Source organism: Ruditapes philippinarum, unplaced genomic scaffold (assembly GCF_026571515.1).
Source record: "Ruditapes philippinarum isolate M1 unplaced genomic scaffold, ASM2657151v2 ctg14218_1_1_1_1, whole genome shotgun sequence".
NCBI classification, from domain to species: Eukaryota; Metazoa; Mollusca; class Bivalvia; order Venerida; family Veneridae; genus Ruditapes; species Ruditapes philippinarum.
The window spans coordinates 6795-24530 of NW_026865637.1; the positions used below are offsets into that span (position 1 = coordinate 6795).

At 33.0% G+C, this 17736-nt stretch overlaps 1 protein-coding gene across 1 annotated transcript; it reads left to right on the forward strand.

Annotated features, from left to right (window-relative positions):
- Positions 1 to 6545: 6545 nt before the first annotated feature.
- Positions 6546 to 14265, forward strand: LOC132729853 (uncharacterized). Its single transcript, XM_060715694.1, has 6 exons — positions 6546 to 6675; positions 7023 to 7092; positions 7396 to 7437; positions 12979 to 13160; positions 13470 to 13624; positions 13921 to 14265. The coding sequence occupies exons 2-6, from the start codon at positions 7074 to 7076 to the stop codon at positions 13976 to 13978; spliced, it is 456 nt and encodes a 151-aa protein (XP_060571677.1). The 5' UTR covers positions 6546 to 6675; positions 7023 to 7073; the 3' UTR covers positions 13979 to 14265.
- The last annotated feature ends 3471 nt before the right edge of the window (positions 14266 to 17736 follow it).

Here is a 17736-nt window from a genome sequence, read left to right on the forward strand (position 1 = left end):
CTGCTTTGAGAGAAGGGTAACTTATCTTTTTTATGGTTTGTCTTTTTATATATCTTTTTTTATCTCACTTTAAAATATGAACATTGTATTTAAAAGAATAACAAATAAATGTTTTTACTGGAATATAGGTTTTAAGATAAATGTCTAATCTACACTAAGACTGCGGTCTTTAGCACATATCAAACAATATTATTAAGGTTTCAAATAGTGAATATAAATTCATAGTTTATATAGTCTTAGATAATTTTAATTGGACAGTATATAAAAATCTGGAAACAAAGTGATCCCTCGGAAGCATTAATCACAACAAAATTACAAGAGATTCGCAGACTCGGTTTGATTGAGTCTGTACATTAGGGATAATGAATACTTGCAACTATAATGAGAACAGTTTTAGGAAATTTTATTTGACAGGATATGGTTTTACAAATGTCATTAATTAACGTATAGTAAATGACATACTTTCCAGAATTAAATGATCTATAATGGTCAATTTTTCTTCTGAACATTTGCATTTAAATATTTTACTATTGTTTTATTCATTGTTTCCCATTTTATACCACAAACTGCTTGTAAATTTGGGGCGTCCGTGGCCGAGTGGTTAAGGTTGTTGACTTCAAACCACTTGCCCCTCACCGCTGTGGGTTCGAATCCCGACAGGGACTTTCGATTCTTTCATGTGAGGAAGCTATCCAGCTAGCTTACGGAACGTCGGCGGTTCTACTCAGGTGCCCGTTCGTGCCTGAAATAATGCACGGAAGGGCACCTTAGGTCTTCCTCCACCAGTAAAGCTGGAACGTCGCGATATGACCTATGCTGTGTCGATGTGACGTAAAACCCAAAACAAACAAACAAACAAAGCTTGTAAATTTCTGAAAAAAAACATGCAATAGTATGAACATATGGATGTTCTGTTTTTTAAAATAATACATAACCTTTGGTGAAAAAGATAATGATCATATAAAATCTGTGTAGCTAGGGGGGCATCCTTAGTGCATAAAACAGTAAACGGCTGTGTGATATGGTCTTTGGAGTTGTCTCCCTTAGAGGCAAGATCAGCCAATATTCATAAGAAGAAGAGTAATTGAAATCAAATCAAAAGTCACAAAAAAATTATGTTCCAAATATGTTCTGACGCTGACATTGCAACACGAAGAATTAACACATAACATTTACATGATAATTTTAGATGGTGGCATGCACGTAAATGGTCATTTCTGACAAAGCCTGAATGGGCAAATGATGATACGAAATATATGAAATAAGAATCAGGCACATGAATAATTTACATATCAGACAATGAAGTAAAGCTAGTCGGCGGCTGCGCGCTGACAAATGTTTGTATACATAGAAACAGCAGGACCATATGGAATCGATATTGATAAGACTGACAGCATATATATCAAGAATTATAAGGAAAATTCGAGAAAAACCAAATTATATATCAAAATTCCCATCAAGTGAAAATTTGATATAATCAGTGACACTGTGCTTGTGGCCTATATACCTACAAAGAAAACACTTATTGATGTTTTAAATACAATGGAAACTTATAAATCAAACAATTTGACTAATCACATGTCAAGGAGGCTAAAGAATTGGTTATTCAGATATCACCTCTGGAGTCAAACATCCAATTCTTCTCCATAAAACAAAGGCCACGCATCAGTAAAATCAGTGATTAAATCTTGTTACACATGCCGTCGTAATGAAGGACCCTATAAGATGTCAAACATGCCGTCTTTAGGTCACATGTAACTTTGAGGCGATGTGCATAGCTCAATAATTGGGTTGCTACCCCCCAGGTCAAGGTCACATTTAAAGGTCAAATGTTAAAATGTCTTCTTTTCATAAAAAAGTCTACATTTCGTGACCGCTTAAATACTTTTAAACCGCTGATTTAAAAAAGAAAATAACTTGGCACGTTTGATAACCATAATAGAACAATTTGCAAAGCACAATAATTGGGTTGCTTCCTCCAAGGTTAAGGTCTCACTTAAGGTCAATTGTTACAAAGTCTTTATTCTGTGTCTGCTCCATAACTTTTAAACCGCTAATGTTTTAAATAACTTAACACAACTGATTACCATTATGTATAACACAATAATAATGGTTGCTACCCAAAAGGTCACTTAAAGGTCAAATGCTAAAATGTCTACATTTCGTATCTGCTCCATAACTTTTAACCACTGAATTTTTAAAAAAATATTTAATAAAAATTTTTAGAACATGTGCGGAGCGAAATTATTGGGTTGCTACCCCCAGGGTCAAGGTCATACTTAAAGGTCAAGCGTGAAAAGGTCTACATTTCATGTCCGCTCAATAACTTTTTTACTTTCTTGACACTTAAAAATCTCTTGTACGGAGACGAGCGTCTGAGCTTTAACACGAACGAAAAAATCGTTCTTAAAGTTCTACAGTTTATCCTAGCGTCCAAATGTTTTACTAACTAATATTATCATTTTTCTGTCCATTATTTCCCGATCATATTGTGTGCCGACATATTTTTTTCTCTTTTTTTTTTCTTCGAAACATTCAGAATAAAATCATCTGAACTTCATAAACATAAACTTAAATTGAATACTTTGTAAATGAAATTGTTTGGAGTAATCTCCAAAAATTATGAAATAATTTTGAAACAGAAGTTTATTTTATTCTACTACTCTAGATTCTAATGATCTTACAAATTTTAATTATTTGTCTGATTTGCTTTTTCTCTGTATTATTCTGACCAAATATGTGCATATTTGTTTCATTGCAAGTACCTTATGTATAGAAAGGAATTTACATAAGTCACATTTGACTTGTTTTCCAATCCACGAAATACATCAGTGTTATTGTATATGCTTACTGTATATACTTATGTTGTAAAATTGAAATAAAAATATTGTTTAAACCAACTTTTTAACCGTTGATTATTTTTAAATAACTTGACAACAGTGTTTGCCATTATGAGACGATGTGCAGAGCGCAATGATTGAATTGCTACCCCCCCCCCCCAGGTCAAGGTTACACTTACAGGTCTAGTGTTAGAAAGTCTACATTCCGTGTCTGTCCATAACATTTATACAGCTGCAATGTTTTTTTAACAAATGGTCACCATTATGACACCATTGGCAGAGCACAATAATCAAGTCACAACCTTAAAAGTCAGGGTAACAAAGGTCCAATGTAAAAACATTTATTTTTCATGTCCGCCGTATAACTTATTGGCAATTCAAGGGTTTTTAAATTACTTGGCAAAAATGATCCAGACCATGACACAATCTGCAGAGCTCAACATCATCCAGTTTTGCTACCCCAAAGGTCAAGGTTATATTTTTTCCATAACTATTGACTTTATAAAGGATTTTAAATAACTTGGCACAAATAATCACCATCGCGAGACTATGTGCTTATGATACGCATGGCACAACATCAAGTTCATGGTTGGTCAAAGGTCCACACACTTCGGAAAGGGATTAAGCTGTCCATCAGATTGCTTTGTTTTTTTTGCAATTTCTCCGATGGAAACTGCGAATATTTATAAAAAGAAAGAAAGCGATTGCATTTTTGCTGAGTTATGGCCGTAAATAAATTTCATATTATATATACATATAAAACTATATCAATTATATCTTTACATAATAAACTAACCATCAACTCGAGTTTACAAATAAAGTGAGTCAGATACAATGATATGTAACAATTTTATTCACCCTACTTAACCACAAACTTATGCAGGTCATCAGAACAGTTCACAAACAAAGTGATACATTGAACAGACATGCCACAGCGTGACTGATCAAATTCTCGTTCTTAAGTAGATCTACTTAAGAGGAAATTGTTCACCAGTTCATCTAAACTTCAGCATTGTATAACACTACTTATGTCAGGTTTGGCAATAGCCTTCTTAAACAGACAAGAGGAATTCCCATGGGTATTTATTGTGCACACTTGGTTGCCAATTTGCTTTTGATATTGTACTGCTAGGAAAAAGACTTTATGTTGAGTTTCTCTGAAGATACACAACAAAATATTATAGTAGCAATCAACAACACTTCCAGAGATTATTTATTTGATTAGGAAAATTCTTATTTTTGATCAAATGGTGTTGATATGTAACCCCATAAAATACAATACAAATAAAATGATTTCCCGAAATTTTAGTACATCATTTTTATACGCCCATCTAAAAAACGAGTCGTATTATAGTTCCTCGCCCGGCAGACAGGCGGTCTGGCGAGCTGGCGGGCGGCGTCCACGGAAAAATGTTATTGAAACTTCATAGAAATGCTCACCACTATGAGAAGATGTTTCGCACACATGGACAAGGTCTCTAGTTTTCTAGAGGTCAAGGTCACACCTATAAGGCATTGAAAAACGTTTGTCCAGAGAAAGCCTTATACATGAATAGAGGGAAAACAAATGAATAGCGTCAGGGAACATAATATATGATTCATATGATACATTTTGAATTAATATGTTATAATTGGTTTGAATAAATATTTATATTAGCATAAACATACACAAAACAATGATACTTGAAAAGAACACAGAAAAATAAAAGGTAGCAAAAAGGGAAGTAATAACAATGTGTTTCAAGTATAGAAATATGATTGTTATGTGTGAAATGAATACTTTTTGTCTCTTGGATGTAAGCGTGTACGCATGACAAATATGTTACTAATTTAGCCAGAAAGGTCTTAGTTGCCTAAAAAATAACAAGAGAATATTTAGATCAATGTCAACTTTATTCAAATTGGAAATTAACTTTCGTCGAGCTTTGTCAAATTGAGTACACTTGCGAAAAATGAAAGTTATTTTCTATTTGGCCACAAAGTCATAAAGGTGATGTAGATATGTTTTTCAAAACAAAAGATAGTTTTAAGAACTACACATTGTTTGGTGGCTTGAAATGTTTACAATGTGAAGTGTCCAGAATAGTTAGGCGTGTTTGTTTTAGCAAATTGCAAATTGCCAGTAATGTCCACTATCAAACAGATCTTTATGGTCAGTTGTTTCCTTTTTTGTTCAAAAATGAAATTTTAAATAGAGAGAATGAACTCCATGCAGATTTCTCTTCTTTCTTTTTTTTCTATAGTATATGTACATTTCACTTTCGACAATAATAATGCAAAAATAATTTGACAGAAAAGTTGCAGGTCAAGTGAATTTTTTACCTGATCAAATAATAGTTGTTATATTAGATAAACAAATTTCATGAATAAATACATCCAAACTACCATTAGAATTATTTCTGAAGTTCATTTATGTTGCGTTTCAACAGTTTCTCACGCCTTACTTTATATACCATAGGAAGTATTTAAGTGGATTCATATATCTACTTTTCTTTTTTTGGCTACAAAACCGGAACAATAAATAAAACACGTTTTCAAACCATTATAAAAAGTAATAGAAAAAAAAAACACTTGACTGACTGGTGTTTTTATGATAAGACAAGTACTTGATTATTATGTAACAAAAACAAGCGAGTTTAATGTTGCTCAACACTTTACTTTACAGCTATGTTGTCTTGTTTTTCGTTTCTGATCGATTCCAGCGCATTGATTTTTAAAAATTGTAAACCGCTTTTACATGGACATATGACCGAATTAGAAATAGATATGCAATTTTGTTCATTTCATTCCTTCCGAGGTATCACTCTTAGATTTTATTTTGAAAATGCACCGAAGAGAACCTAATTACTTATGTTTAATTGATAACAGCGAAGAAGATATTTAAAGTGAAAATACATTCTTAGTGACAAAATTGGAAAGCGTATGATCTCTCAGAAGCATTAATTACAATAAAACAACATGACTATTACAAAGTCGATTTGACTGAGTCTGTACATGATGGATAATGACAAATTGCAACATCCCACACGCCCCCTAGTGAAGTTTGGCATGAGTTTTAGAAATTAAAATTGAAAAATAATGCCCTACTAGAGACAGCATATACAGTACTAACTATGCTTACTGCAGTTACTGCATATATATAATTCATATGTTTTTTTTTTAACTTTTTTCTATTTCATCTTTATGGACAGTTTTACAGTTTAAGAGAAAAAATTATGAAAAAGCGGAGCCCGCTGAAACTTTCAACTAGAGGTGTTATTGTAGAGGTTTTGCCATTTAAATAAATATATATGCTAATATGGCTAGAAAATCCAAACATGTGTTTTGATGGTTAATTCAGAGGAAATGTACACGATACATTCTTTAAGTTGACGCTGTACGTTTTACAAAAAGCTATGGTCATACCAAAAGCAAATTAATAACACGTGTAATTTGATAGAAAATATTTCATTGTCAGCCCCTTGAAATATGTCCTCAGAATGTTTCTCATATCAATTTTACACCGTATCCTCGTACTAGATAAAAATAGGTTAATATTTCTATTTATTTAAAATCGGTTGTCAAATTTAAATTTCAACACAATTAAAAGAGCCTTAACGGAAATCGAAAATTTTGTTTTATCTTAACATTTATTTCGAAATTTCTTTTATATCTGAAAGTTTTTCCTTGAAACGTATTTTGTTCTATTATACGTGTCTTTTTAGGTAAATAACACACATCAACAATTAGCTAAACTCTTTTGGCCTTTTGACATTTTTATAACAGAAATCTTTATGTATTGAAAATAAGCCTATGATAACTTAAAGGTGACTTGAAAGGAAAAGGCTTCGGACCTGTAAGTACATTTTTATATTTCTATTAAAAATTGTTAATTTATATTTTACGTGTAGTTTTTTCAGGTTTTGTGTACAATTGTACGTCCATTTAATTGTCATAACTTTTGAAAAACATGTTTTAATCAAAACATACCGAAACATAAGAACTTATTCGTAAGTTCATATATTTTATTTCAATAACTTTAACATCATGGAGGATAAAAAAAATAACATCACTTACAGATGACTAACATAATATTAGATTTTAAGATATTTCTAAATTTTTCACACCAGCTGATACAACACAATATTCTATCATAATGTTAAAAGTCATACATTGGTATCGAGTTACACATTTTTTTTCCAGGAAAGTACTCTTTTGATAAGCATTTGAATTTGCGAATTTTATAAAAGAAACATGCAACCGTGGTTTCTTTGTGAGTACATTTTGATGATTTTGACATAACATGAACTATTCGATATAATTTCTTTTTAGTAAATGTAACATGTTTATATTTTTCTGATTGCTGTGAGATATTCTTCATGGTGATTGATGTCATCTTAAAATCACATAATTATTTAAGTTTAAGTTTATTACTCATGATAAAGAACATGATATATATTTAGATTTATTAAATCATTATAAACCACTATTTTTAATTTTGTTAACTGCTTTTTATTGAATAAATTAAAACCCTTCTTTTTTGGAAATCATTCATCAAGTATGTTTTATATTGTAGATGTTTCATTGATTCTACTGGGCTTTCCAGCAAGAGTAACAGGTAAGTTCATTATTTCTCATAATTGAACGTACTACAATAGTGTGATATTTAATTTTCGTTTTTGTCAGTTTGTTTACTGCACAATAAGCATACTCAGACAAATCTTATTTTATAAAAACTGTAAAAAGTTCTTAAATCTTCAATTTTATGGGAACAAATCCATTTTAAAATATATTTTTCTGTTTTACATAATTAAGTCAGTTTTGTGTTAGATATAAAAAATACATAAATACATGTGGTTGAGGCAACATAATTTTGTGAGGAAAAATACTGTAAAAAACGTGCATTTTTGCTCCATTTCCGTTTATAGAGTATCCTCTTCCGATTTAAACTGCAGGCCCAGAATCTGTCATTAAAATTTCAAACAAAAATATGATTTTTCTTTTGAAACCATTACAAAATATACATTTCAATAGACACAATTTATGAGGCAAATACAGTGTGACATCGATCAATTTTGCGAAAATGACAATTTGAGAAATTTTTTTAGATGTTCGTTGCAATAACCGATGTAAAACAATTCAACAATATTCAAAAAATGTTTAATCTACTAATCGGCTGTGCGTTGTTTTCTTTTTATACTTTTGATGATTTCCTTCAAACGTTTTTTCTCATCTGACGGCATGCTACATTGATATTATGTTAAAATATATAACATCTGATGACTTGCTTGTTCACTTTACATAGCACCTTTCCTGCAGCAAGCATTGTCGGTTTCTATTAATTCCTATTTTTATTATTACAGTGTTTTGCCTTCTGCACTGTCCTGTTTTAATTTGGGTCCTGTTGTGCTCCTTGCCGGTGGTCCTGTGTTGCTTTATCGTGTTTGGGTTGCGTTGATTGAACGCCGCCTTCCTTGTTGATCTATTCTATAAGTTAGCATGCAGTCGGACCTATATTACATGTGAATGTATGTAATATTTTTCTTGTTATAATGAAAGTCAAGAAAGGAAGTTGTGATTTATTGAAATTTGTGAAGTAACATTTTCAACCCAGGGTGTCCAAATGCAATACCAACAAGGGTTTACACATACGATTGCTAGATTTTAATACCTCATTCAAAACTCTATTTATCGTTCGGAAACCATGATGTAGACCGACCGCCGGGCAGATTTTTTTTAGAAACGGTGACCTTGACCCCAGGAGGTCCAAATGCAATACAACCAGGATTTCTACATAAGGGTGCTATACCCCAAGTTTCATTACAATGCCACTTTCCTAACTTTAGTTTTTGGTCGGAAAACCTTTTTCAATTTCAACTTAGATTCTTGATACTAACCCCAGGGTGTCTCTAAATGCAATATAAGACTGAGTCGTCATATAAGCTTGCTAAACAACAAGTTAAATTATAATACCTCATTTGCTATTATTCAGTAACTCTAGTTATTATCCCAAAAACATTTGTCTATTTTTAGTAACGGTGACCTGTAACTTGACACTAGGGCGTTCAAATGCAAGACCAACTGGGGTCTTCATATAAGCTTCCATATACTGTATACTTATTTTGATTAAATATCTCACTCCTAACTAGTTATTGTCTGGAAACCATTTTTGTCTATTTCAAGTAACAGTGACTTAACCTTGACCCTTGGGGGTTCAATGGGAACACCAACCGGGGTTTCCATATAATCATTTCCAGGATAATCAAGCATTAATCACAACAAAATTACAAGAGAATTGCAGACTCGGTTTGATTGAGGCTGTACATGAGGAATGATGAATACGTACAATATCCCTCACGCCCCCACCACCGGCTTGAGCGGTACTCAATTCTCAACACTCAATAATCCTGGCATCAATGATCCCAAAAGCCCAGAAAAATATAACGACAATAATAATACCGTTATCGTCTGGAAACCATAATGTGGACCGACCGACAAGCTGACTCCTATATAACCCCTTAGATTCGTTTGTGATTAAGTCGATCTACCTATTTATTTTCACTCATGTTACTAAACCAAACATATTATTTTCACCTTATATGAAATTAAGCATTAAATATTTTCACTTATCACGTTTTATTAAACTAGAACTGTGTCCAAAGGACACAGATGCCCCCACTGACAATTTATATATGGTATATAGTGAAAAAATCAACAAAGGGCCATAATTCTGTTAAATTTGGTCGCAGCAAAAATTCCTTCCTTTACTACCATCTACACATTCAGGTTGTTCATCCCTCGAAGATTCATCCGGTTTAAGAGGAGTTGCGTTCACAAAATTTCTATATGGTATATAGTGAAAAAATCAACAAAGGGCCATTATTCTGTTAAATTTGGTCGCAGCAAAAATTCCTTCCTTAACTACCGTCTACACATTAAGGTTGTTCATCCCTGGAAGTTTAAGCAAAATCTGCCATCCGGTTTAAGAGGAGTTGCGTTCACAAGATTTCGGTATGGTATATAGTGAAAAAATCAACAAAGGGCCATAATTTAGTTAAATTTGGTCTCAGCAAAAATTCCTTCCTTTACTTCCATCTACACATTAAGGTTGATCATCCCTGAAAGTTTAAGCAAAATCTGCCATCCGGTTTAAGAGGAGTTGCGTTCACAAAATTTCTATATGGTATATAGTGAAAAAATCAACAAAGGGCCATAATTCTGTTAAATTTGGTCGCAGCAAAAATTCCTTCCTTTACTACCATCTACACATTAAGGTTGTTCATCCCTGGAAGTTTAACCAAATCTGCCATCCGGTTTAAGAGGAGTTGCGTTCACAAACTTTCTATATGGTCTATGGTGAAAAAAATTAACAAAGGGCCATAATTCTGTTAAATTTGATCGCAGCAAAAAAAACCTTCCTTTACTACCATCTACACATTAAGGTTGATCATCCCTTGAAGTTTAAGCAAAATCTGCCATCCGGTTTAAGAGGAGTTGCGTTCACAAGATTTCGGGACGTACGGACAGACGGACGGACGGACGTTCTCACAGGACAGTAATTATGTGGCTACTCTATTGTTCTCTCTATTGTTCTTTTTAGCCACGCAAAAGAAAATAGCCACATAAAAGCATTACGGAATGAATGACATCAAAGAGAAAGAACAGTTACCTATTGTCCCTCTAGCCACATAATTACTCTCCTGTGAGTGCGGACAGACGTACGGACGGACACTCGGACGGACAAGTGCAACGCTATATGCTCCCACTCTGTGGGGGCATAAAAAGGTTATGACCCAACTATTTTAAGACATACTGCATGCTTAGTGGACAGTTGGACACTACGCTTTCCTCTTTTGATTACATTTGACGGACCAAGGGGAGACTCTATGATGGACAGTTCTTAATGCCCTTTGGGACTGAATTGTCTTAATGTTCGTCTTCTGCCTTGTTTCGTCGGTTCCTTGTAGGTGATTTTCTTGTTGCTCTGTCTTCTTTTAGGACATTGAGTACTTTGGTTATGGTCATTTTGGTTTACTTTTATATGTTTCTACATGATCATTTTGGTGTTTTACTTGTTTAACCTTTTGTAACCATAACAACTGTTAGAATTTTGCTTGGCGGGGATTCGTTTTATTTACACTGTCTCGTTTATAGGAACATGGTGGGGCTAAGAGTGAGATTTGATGCACCATTAACCGGTTTAAACTCCCCAGCAGTACTTGTGCTGCTGACCGTTCAAATGCGACGCCCCTTTGTGTTCCTCAGATGTATGTCTATGTTGTTTCATACTGTTTTGGTGACACTTTTGCTTGTGTCCCTTGTTGTTTTCTCGTCTGCGGAAAGTATCTTCCCCTTTGCCCCTAGTTTTTATTTCTTTAATTTTACCCCCTCCCCCCTTCCCCGGGTCTCCTGTCCCCTTCCCCGGGTCTCCGGTGCTCTTCCCCTTGACTTTATGGGCCTATTATTCAATCATTTATTTGTTTTCTTTGACTTCCTTATCAGTTACAAATTATTGCATATTATTCAATCATTTATTTGTTTTCTTTGGGTTCCTTGTCAGTTACAAATTATTTATCATTTTAGTGATTGGAATGCCCGTGCTCTGTCTTGTGCCCTGTCCTGTTTTTGTTTGATGTCCGCCTGGGTTCCTTGCCACTGGTTCTTGTTGCTGGGTCGTATGGGGGTTGCGTTCATTGAACGTCGCCTTTCCTTGTTGATCTTGTTAATCATATTTGTCAAAACAACCCTTGGGACACGACCGTTAATTAGATCTAGAGTAATCTTGATCATCATTCATACATAGTATTGACCTTCAATGTTAAATGTCTTCTTTTTTCTTAAACAAGTTAACCAGACAGACTTTTACTCGTAAATGACTTTGACCTTGAAGGTCAAATTATTAAAATTTGTAATAGTTTTTCTTTAAGTGGTTATATATTTGTCATAAATAAATGGATTGACTTCATATTATAACACACCATTTTTAAGGACAAGACATTTATTTGTATTAAACTTAAATTGAATTGCCATGTCCTGTTTTTGTTTGGGGTTCTTGGGTTCCTTTGACTGTAACTTGTTTATTCATAAATGGATTATCTTTATAATTCGACAAAACAACATTTTGGACAAGGCCTTCTAAAAAGTTGAACTAACCTTGAATGTTCAATGACCTTGACCATAAGGGTCAAATAATTGAATTTTTGTAAAATTCTGTTTTTCATGTACGGACTTAATTTAAACTTGGACAAAACAAGACTTGATATTAGATTATCTTTAACACTTTATAAAGACTAGCAAAATTTTCTGACAACGATATAACAATACAAAGTAAGTATTTAATTTTAGGTTTGAGTGACCTTAGGATTCCTGCTGGTGATCAAACTTGTTACCCCAATGTACCATCACGTGGCTTACAGGCCTCTCTAGTGCGGAAGATTATTGCATATATAATACATAAGTATTACCATGTAAGATGTCATTTTTTGCAGTCGAACGTACTTTTTTATTTTTGTGTATGATTGGCATTGTCCCTATTTCATGTTTTTAACGAAAACTGTAATTGATAGCAAAAATATATACTTCGCTCGAACCCGGAGGGGTTTGAAAAGTTGTCAGAGAGATCGGTAGTTACAGCCCACCACGGTTGAATTTTTATTTTTGTGATGTACTTTTCGGGGATTTGTCGGGGACACGGGCGTGAACATTGTTTATATTAAAGTGGTGACAAGATTAATTTGTCATGCACTTTCCCTGTGCTTCCTTTATTTTCTCTCATATAGCATTGAAATGTTGATAAGTAAGTAAAATAAAATAAGTGAAATCAAATATAAATGAGACTATGAGACCAAGTCATGCTACTTATGAGATGCGCCGCCATTTTGAAATAGAGTCACGTAGGGATACAGCGTGAGTTATCGGACAATTTTGAGTCATATTTTTGACTGAATAAAAAACATGTCAAGGGATATTGCCTCCAGATACATAGATGTAGATGTTTTTACTAAAATAAATGTTTAAATTGCGTGAGACTGTTTCCAGGATAAAAGTGTTCTTAATCTTGTTTTGTTTACATCAATAGTCCTTGAATTTTTAATTCACAAGAGGTAGAACATAAGAAAAATAATTGAACCAAAATTCTTATTCGTTGACATTATTTCAGGTTTCAGGGAAAAAATTTATGTCTTATATGCATGTCCATTGTCATTGTCATTGGAATCGTATAAAGCCTTGTCCAGGAGAGGTATTCGATACAATAGTAGAACATATGCTCCGTACGGCTTAAACCATACGTATATAGCAATAAAATCTACATGCTACGACTGGGGAACCTGGAATTATCCTGTGAGTTTGTTTGAATTATGGTCCAAATTTAAATAGTGTTCTATCCCCGTATTTAGTCGGATTATCAATTTTATTTAATAACAAAGTAATTAACTTTCATACATCATTTAGTACTTTTCGTTTTCAGAATTTTATGTTGATAATATGGCCATTTTGAATTCAATTAGATTCAACACAGATATTCTATCTGAACATTCTATTCTTTGCGTTTGACGTACTACATTAATCTGACTAAATGAATCTAAAAATTCAAACATCCCATTGGAATATCAAATTGTTATCTCTCATGTACATGTGATTTTACTACAGAGGAGGATCAATTGTATGGACGAAGCCTTGTGTGATCAAAACAGAACAGCTATAACATTTGGATTTACAACATGTGCTCATAGAATCTCTGAGTTTGAATGTGCCTGGAGAAATGTGGGAAGAGATTTTGACTGGAATTCATGGAATTGCCAGGTGTAAGTATTTTAACAAATAAAATTATGTAAAAATTTGCGTAACAAAATACAAAAGCAATCATTCAACGATAATTCGATGGAATCTATATATAGTGATTTTCTCACTAAATATGCAAAGTGTGTTTAGTATAATTGAACAATTTTACGGATTATGGCAAAGATTATATAAAATTAATAGACATTAGCACAGGGTAATCTATTGACTGACGTTTATTGGAAATGAATTTTGAAATAATAACAATTAATCTAAATTCTTCATCAGGTACATGTAGAATTACGATATTGATGATTTTCAGATATACCGACAAGATGAAGGAATTCCTAGAGTCGTGCGACGCCACTTCACTTTTTTAATTGTTAGAGGAAATGGAAATAAAAGTCAACGAAAGTGTCGTTTTGATATAAACCTCTTTCAGCAGTCATTTTATTTTTATTGCAAGCGTTTTTAAGTATAATATTCAATCTTACATATTATAAAATAACATGTACCTGGAGGTACGCTGGTTTTAAAATTATTTATAAGTATCACAATGCTTTTACGCCGCTTGTCATAGAATGGTATTTACTTGTCACATTAGTCTCCGTGATAAAGGTCATATTAACACACCTGTGGATGTTTCTAAATTCAAAATTTCATCATATTCGTGTTTTTGATGTTGAATTCTGCTTAAGACGGTGCTAGTGGACTGGCACTTTCCATTACCGTCCATGAACAGGCTTAATAACACCAGCTTGGAACATTTTAAGTTTTATGGTTTTGGTCGTTCTTTAGGGATTCCGTGGTCCCTTTTTTATTTTAATTTTGTATGACAAGTTTACTCTCAATTTTTATAGCGGAACACAAAGTTCAGTGGTTACATATGAAAATATGTTTTTTGGTTATTCTTTCAAAACATAGTAAAACATTTTATGCTTACAATCATGCATACTTTCTAAAGACAACCACTTTCTACAGAAAAAATTACCACATAATTGTTAGGTTGCTCGTGTGTTTTATTTCGACAAGAAAAGTGTACACGAACATGTATGAATACTTATCTACATACACATGATATATATTTTTGTCGAATTCATTCCATGCAATCTATTAAGAAAACACCGTTTAAAGTTTTTAAATGTTGATACTTTTCACAAATAACATTCATTTTTTTGTATTATTTTGTATATCTTCTCCGCCTACACATGTTATTATAAATATTAAATGTATAAGCTATGATAACTGTCTCGTCATACATCATGTTTCAGATTGTCGTCTCCAAGAGAACACTGAAAGCAAAAACTACCTAACTTATTAAACTTATGATAATAAAAAGAAATGTTTGTCACCATATTTACGGAATTTGATTACCTTCTGCGGGTCGTATGTTTGAATATCAACTCCATCTGATGTTTTCAACACTTCGTTATGGATGAGAAAGTTATACATGTATGTCATTAATAATGAGAAAAGAATATAAAAAAAATCATTTCATATACATCAGGTGATCTATTACAATTTGAATTTAAGTTTGAATGTTAAAGAGATACAATCATTTGCATCCTTTGAATATAACTGAAAATTTTCCAAAGACCATGTTCATTTTATCAATCAGTTTAGTTTTGTATCTGATAAATGCCTTTTATAATATCTGACAACTCTGTCTATTTCTGACAATACTGCCTTTTAACTAACAATTATGTCTTTTGCTGGCAATGCTGCCTATTCACTGACAATATTGTATATTCTTACTATAAGGGGGACAACTCTAAAGTAAAATATTGATATAAGTAATACGATTAATCTCCTTTTGAAAGATTAATAATATCACTCGGAATTTTAAATCTGTATTGCCCCGGACTTACATCGAGTATAAAAATCTTTATTTGTAGGCAAATCTATCCAATCACTAACGCTAGACATAAACTTTCGGTTTTCACAGAGAATACGCCAAAATACAGGTGATTTCTAGCAAGGAACGACAAAAACACCTTTTGCTTTATCAATTTCATCTTTGACAATACTCTATGAAAAATTGGAATAGGTGGGTCAAACTATCCGAAATAATTGCCCCAAAACTCTGTGATGCGTCTACCCCTGCAGAATACGAATTCCAATATCTGGAATAAAACGATTTACTTTCGCATTATTTTCGGAAGCAAACCAATCTCAAATTGACCATGAAATCGAAAGTTTGGGAGGCAAGTCTCTAATCGTCAAAATCTACAATTTTTGATAAATAATCAGCTTTATCATTCTTCGAACAAGGGATCCATTCTAACTCGAGAAAAATTGAATTTGACAAATAAAACTAAAAAATCTTATAAGATCTTTTTGCTAGTCTTTTTTCATAGAACCATTTTTTTGCAATTGTACTAACTGCTTGAAAACCATTTGACTCTTTCATGAGCTAACATATGAGCCAAGGAACAACTCTATACCATGGAAAACCTCATTTATAGTCGACAATTTATACCCTGCATAACCCGTGCAGCTAGCGTCAGAGTATACAATTTTAGAAACCTTTTAATTCTGCAATATATTTTTGCTGTCTAACAAATTGACATTGCACTTCCAAAATAATAATTGTTCGACGGACTCTGGAGAATCCCAGTGACTATTGGTACAGGGCTGGTAATCAAAACTGCGTCGTATCCTACAAAATGTAAACAAACGCCGCCATCTTGGAACGAAAAATATATGTTTTTGTTTATAACTCTTTTTGTTGGAAATGACTGCAAACCAGATATATGTATTAACACGCTACACTATTTTCCGCTTCGTTCGGTATATGTTGCTTACATAACTATTTTGTAAAACAAAAGTTATAGCGAACTTGCAACTCGAAGCGGGGCAGAATTTTTATTAAAATGTGTGGATACGACGCAGTTCATATTGCTTTATCTATCGTTTTTTCCTTCAAATCAATTATATATTCGTTTCCGAGTTACCATAAACTTTGAAATATAATTTTGCATCATTTACTAAAATTTCATTAAAAAGAGATGTTTATTTTCTAAGAAAATAATGATTTTTACGAAATGATACGACGCAGTTGAAAATTAAATATGATACGACGCAGTTGTATTTTCATTGCAGGCTGCATATTGGTTAAACTATTTAAATTATGTGCTAGGTATGCTAATAACGTCCAACAACATTTCTTGTTTACGACTTAAGTCAAAAGCAGAGGTCACTCATTGGTTTCTGTGTGTGTATGTTTAACTAGATTAGGTATTAAACATCAAAAAAATGTAGAAAATAGATACATTTGATCAGCTGCGAAACAAGAGTCCATTTTAAGTTTCCGCTTATTTAATAAAATGATGTAAAAAAGTGTTGAATTTTAATTGTACTGTTACATTGTAATGATATCCTTACATTTCATCATCTTAAAAATCTAGAAATTAAATATATCATAGGATATTTTAAACTGAGAATGACGCACTGTATCATTCAAATAGAGCGCAACTTATGTTCTGAAAGAATGAATACTCGTACTATTATTATAAACATGGTAATAGTTTGGTTTAAACATATTCATTTAAGCTCAATTGCTAAACAAGTTCTTGCAACTCATTTTTAATCACTGTCCAGTCCGCTTTCTAAAACAAACCAGTACTGGTATCATATCTAGAAACATGATCGTCATCCAAATAGGGTTAGAACCCATTATCTAAGGATTGATCTTAACCACTAGGCCATCTAGAAAAAAAAATCTGGAAACAAAGTGATCCCTCGGAACAAAATTACAAGAGAATTGCAGACTAGGTTTGATTGAGTCTGTACATGAGGGATAATGAATAAGTGCAACATCTCTCACGCCCCCTAGCACCGGCTTGAGCGGTACTCAATTCTCAACACTTAATAGTGCTGGCATCAATGACCCCGAAGGACCAGAAAAATATAACAACACTGAAGTGAAGTACGGGGCAACTTTTTACAGCTGCCACACAGCACTTGACACCTGCAGCTGCGAAGTATAAAAATCTAGAAACAAAGTGATCCCTTTAGAAAGGTAAACAGAGACCCTAAATGTGATTACTGTCAAACATTTGAAAATGTTTTTCAATTGTTATCATTTTAAGTGTAATTAATTTGTAGACAACTTCGTTTGTTCGAAATATTTTTCCAT

What these genes read in the sequence shown, in the direction of transcription:
- LOC132729853 (XM_060715694.1), top strand. An exon ending in GGGGAACCTGGAATTATCCT is followed by an intron (nt 13,161 to 13,469) that starts GTGAGTTTGTTT and finishes ATTTTACTACAG; the next exon opens with AGGAGGATCAATTGTATGGA. An exon ending in AATTCATGGAATTGCCAGGT is followed by an intron (nt 13,625 to 13,920) that starts GTAAGTATTTTA and finishes GATGATTTTCAG; the next exon opens with ATATACCGACAAGATGAAGG.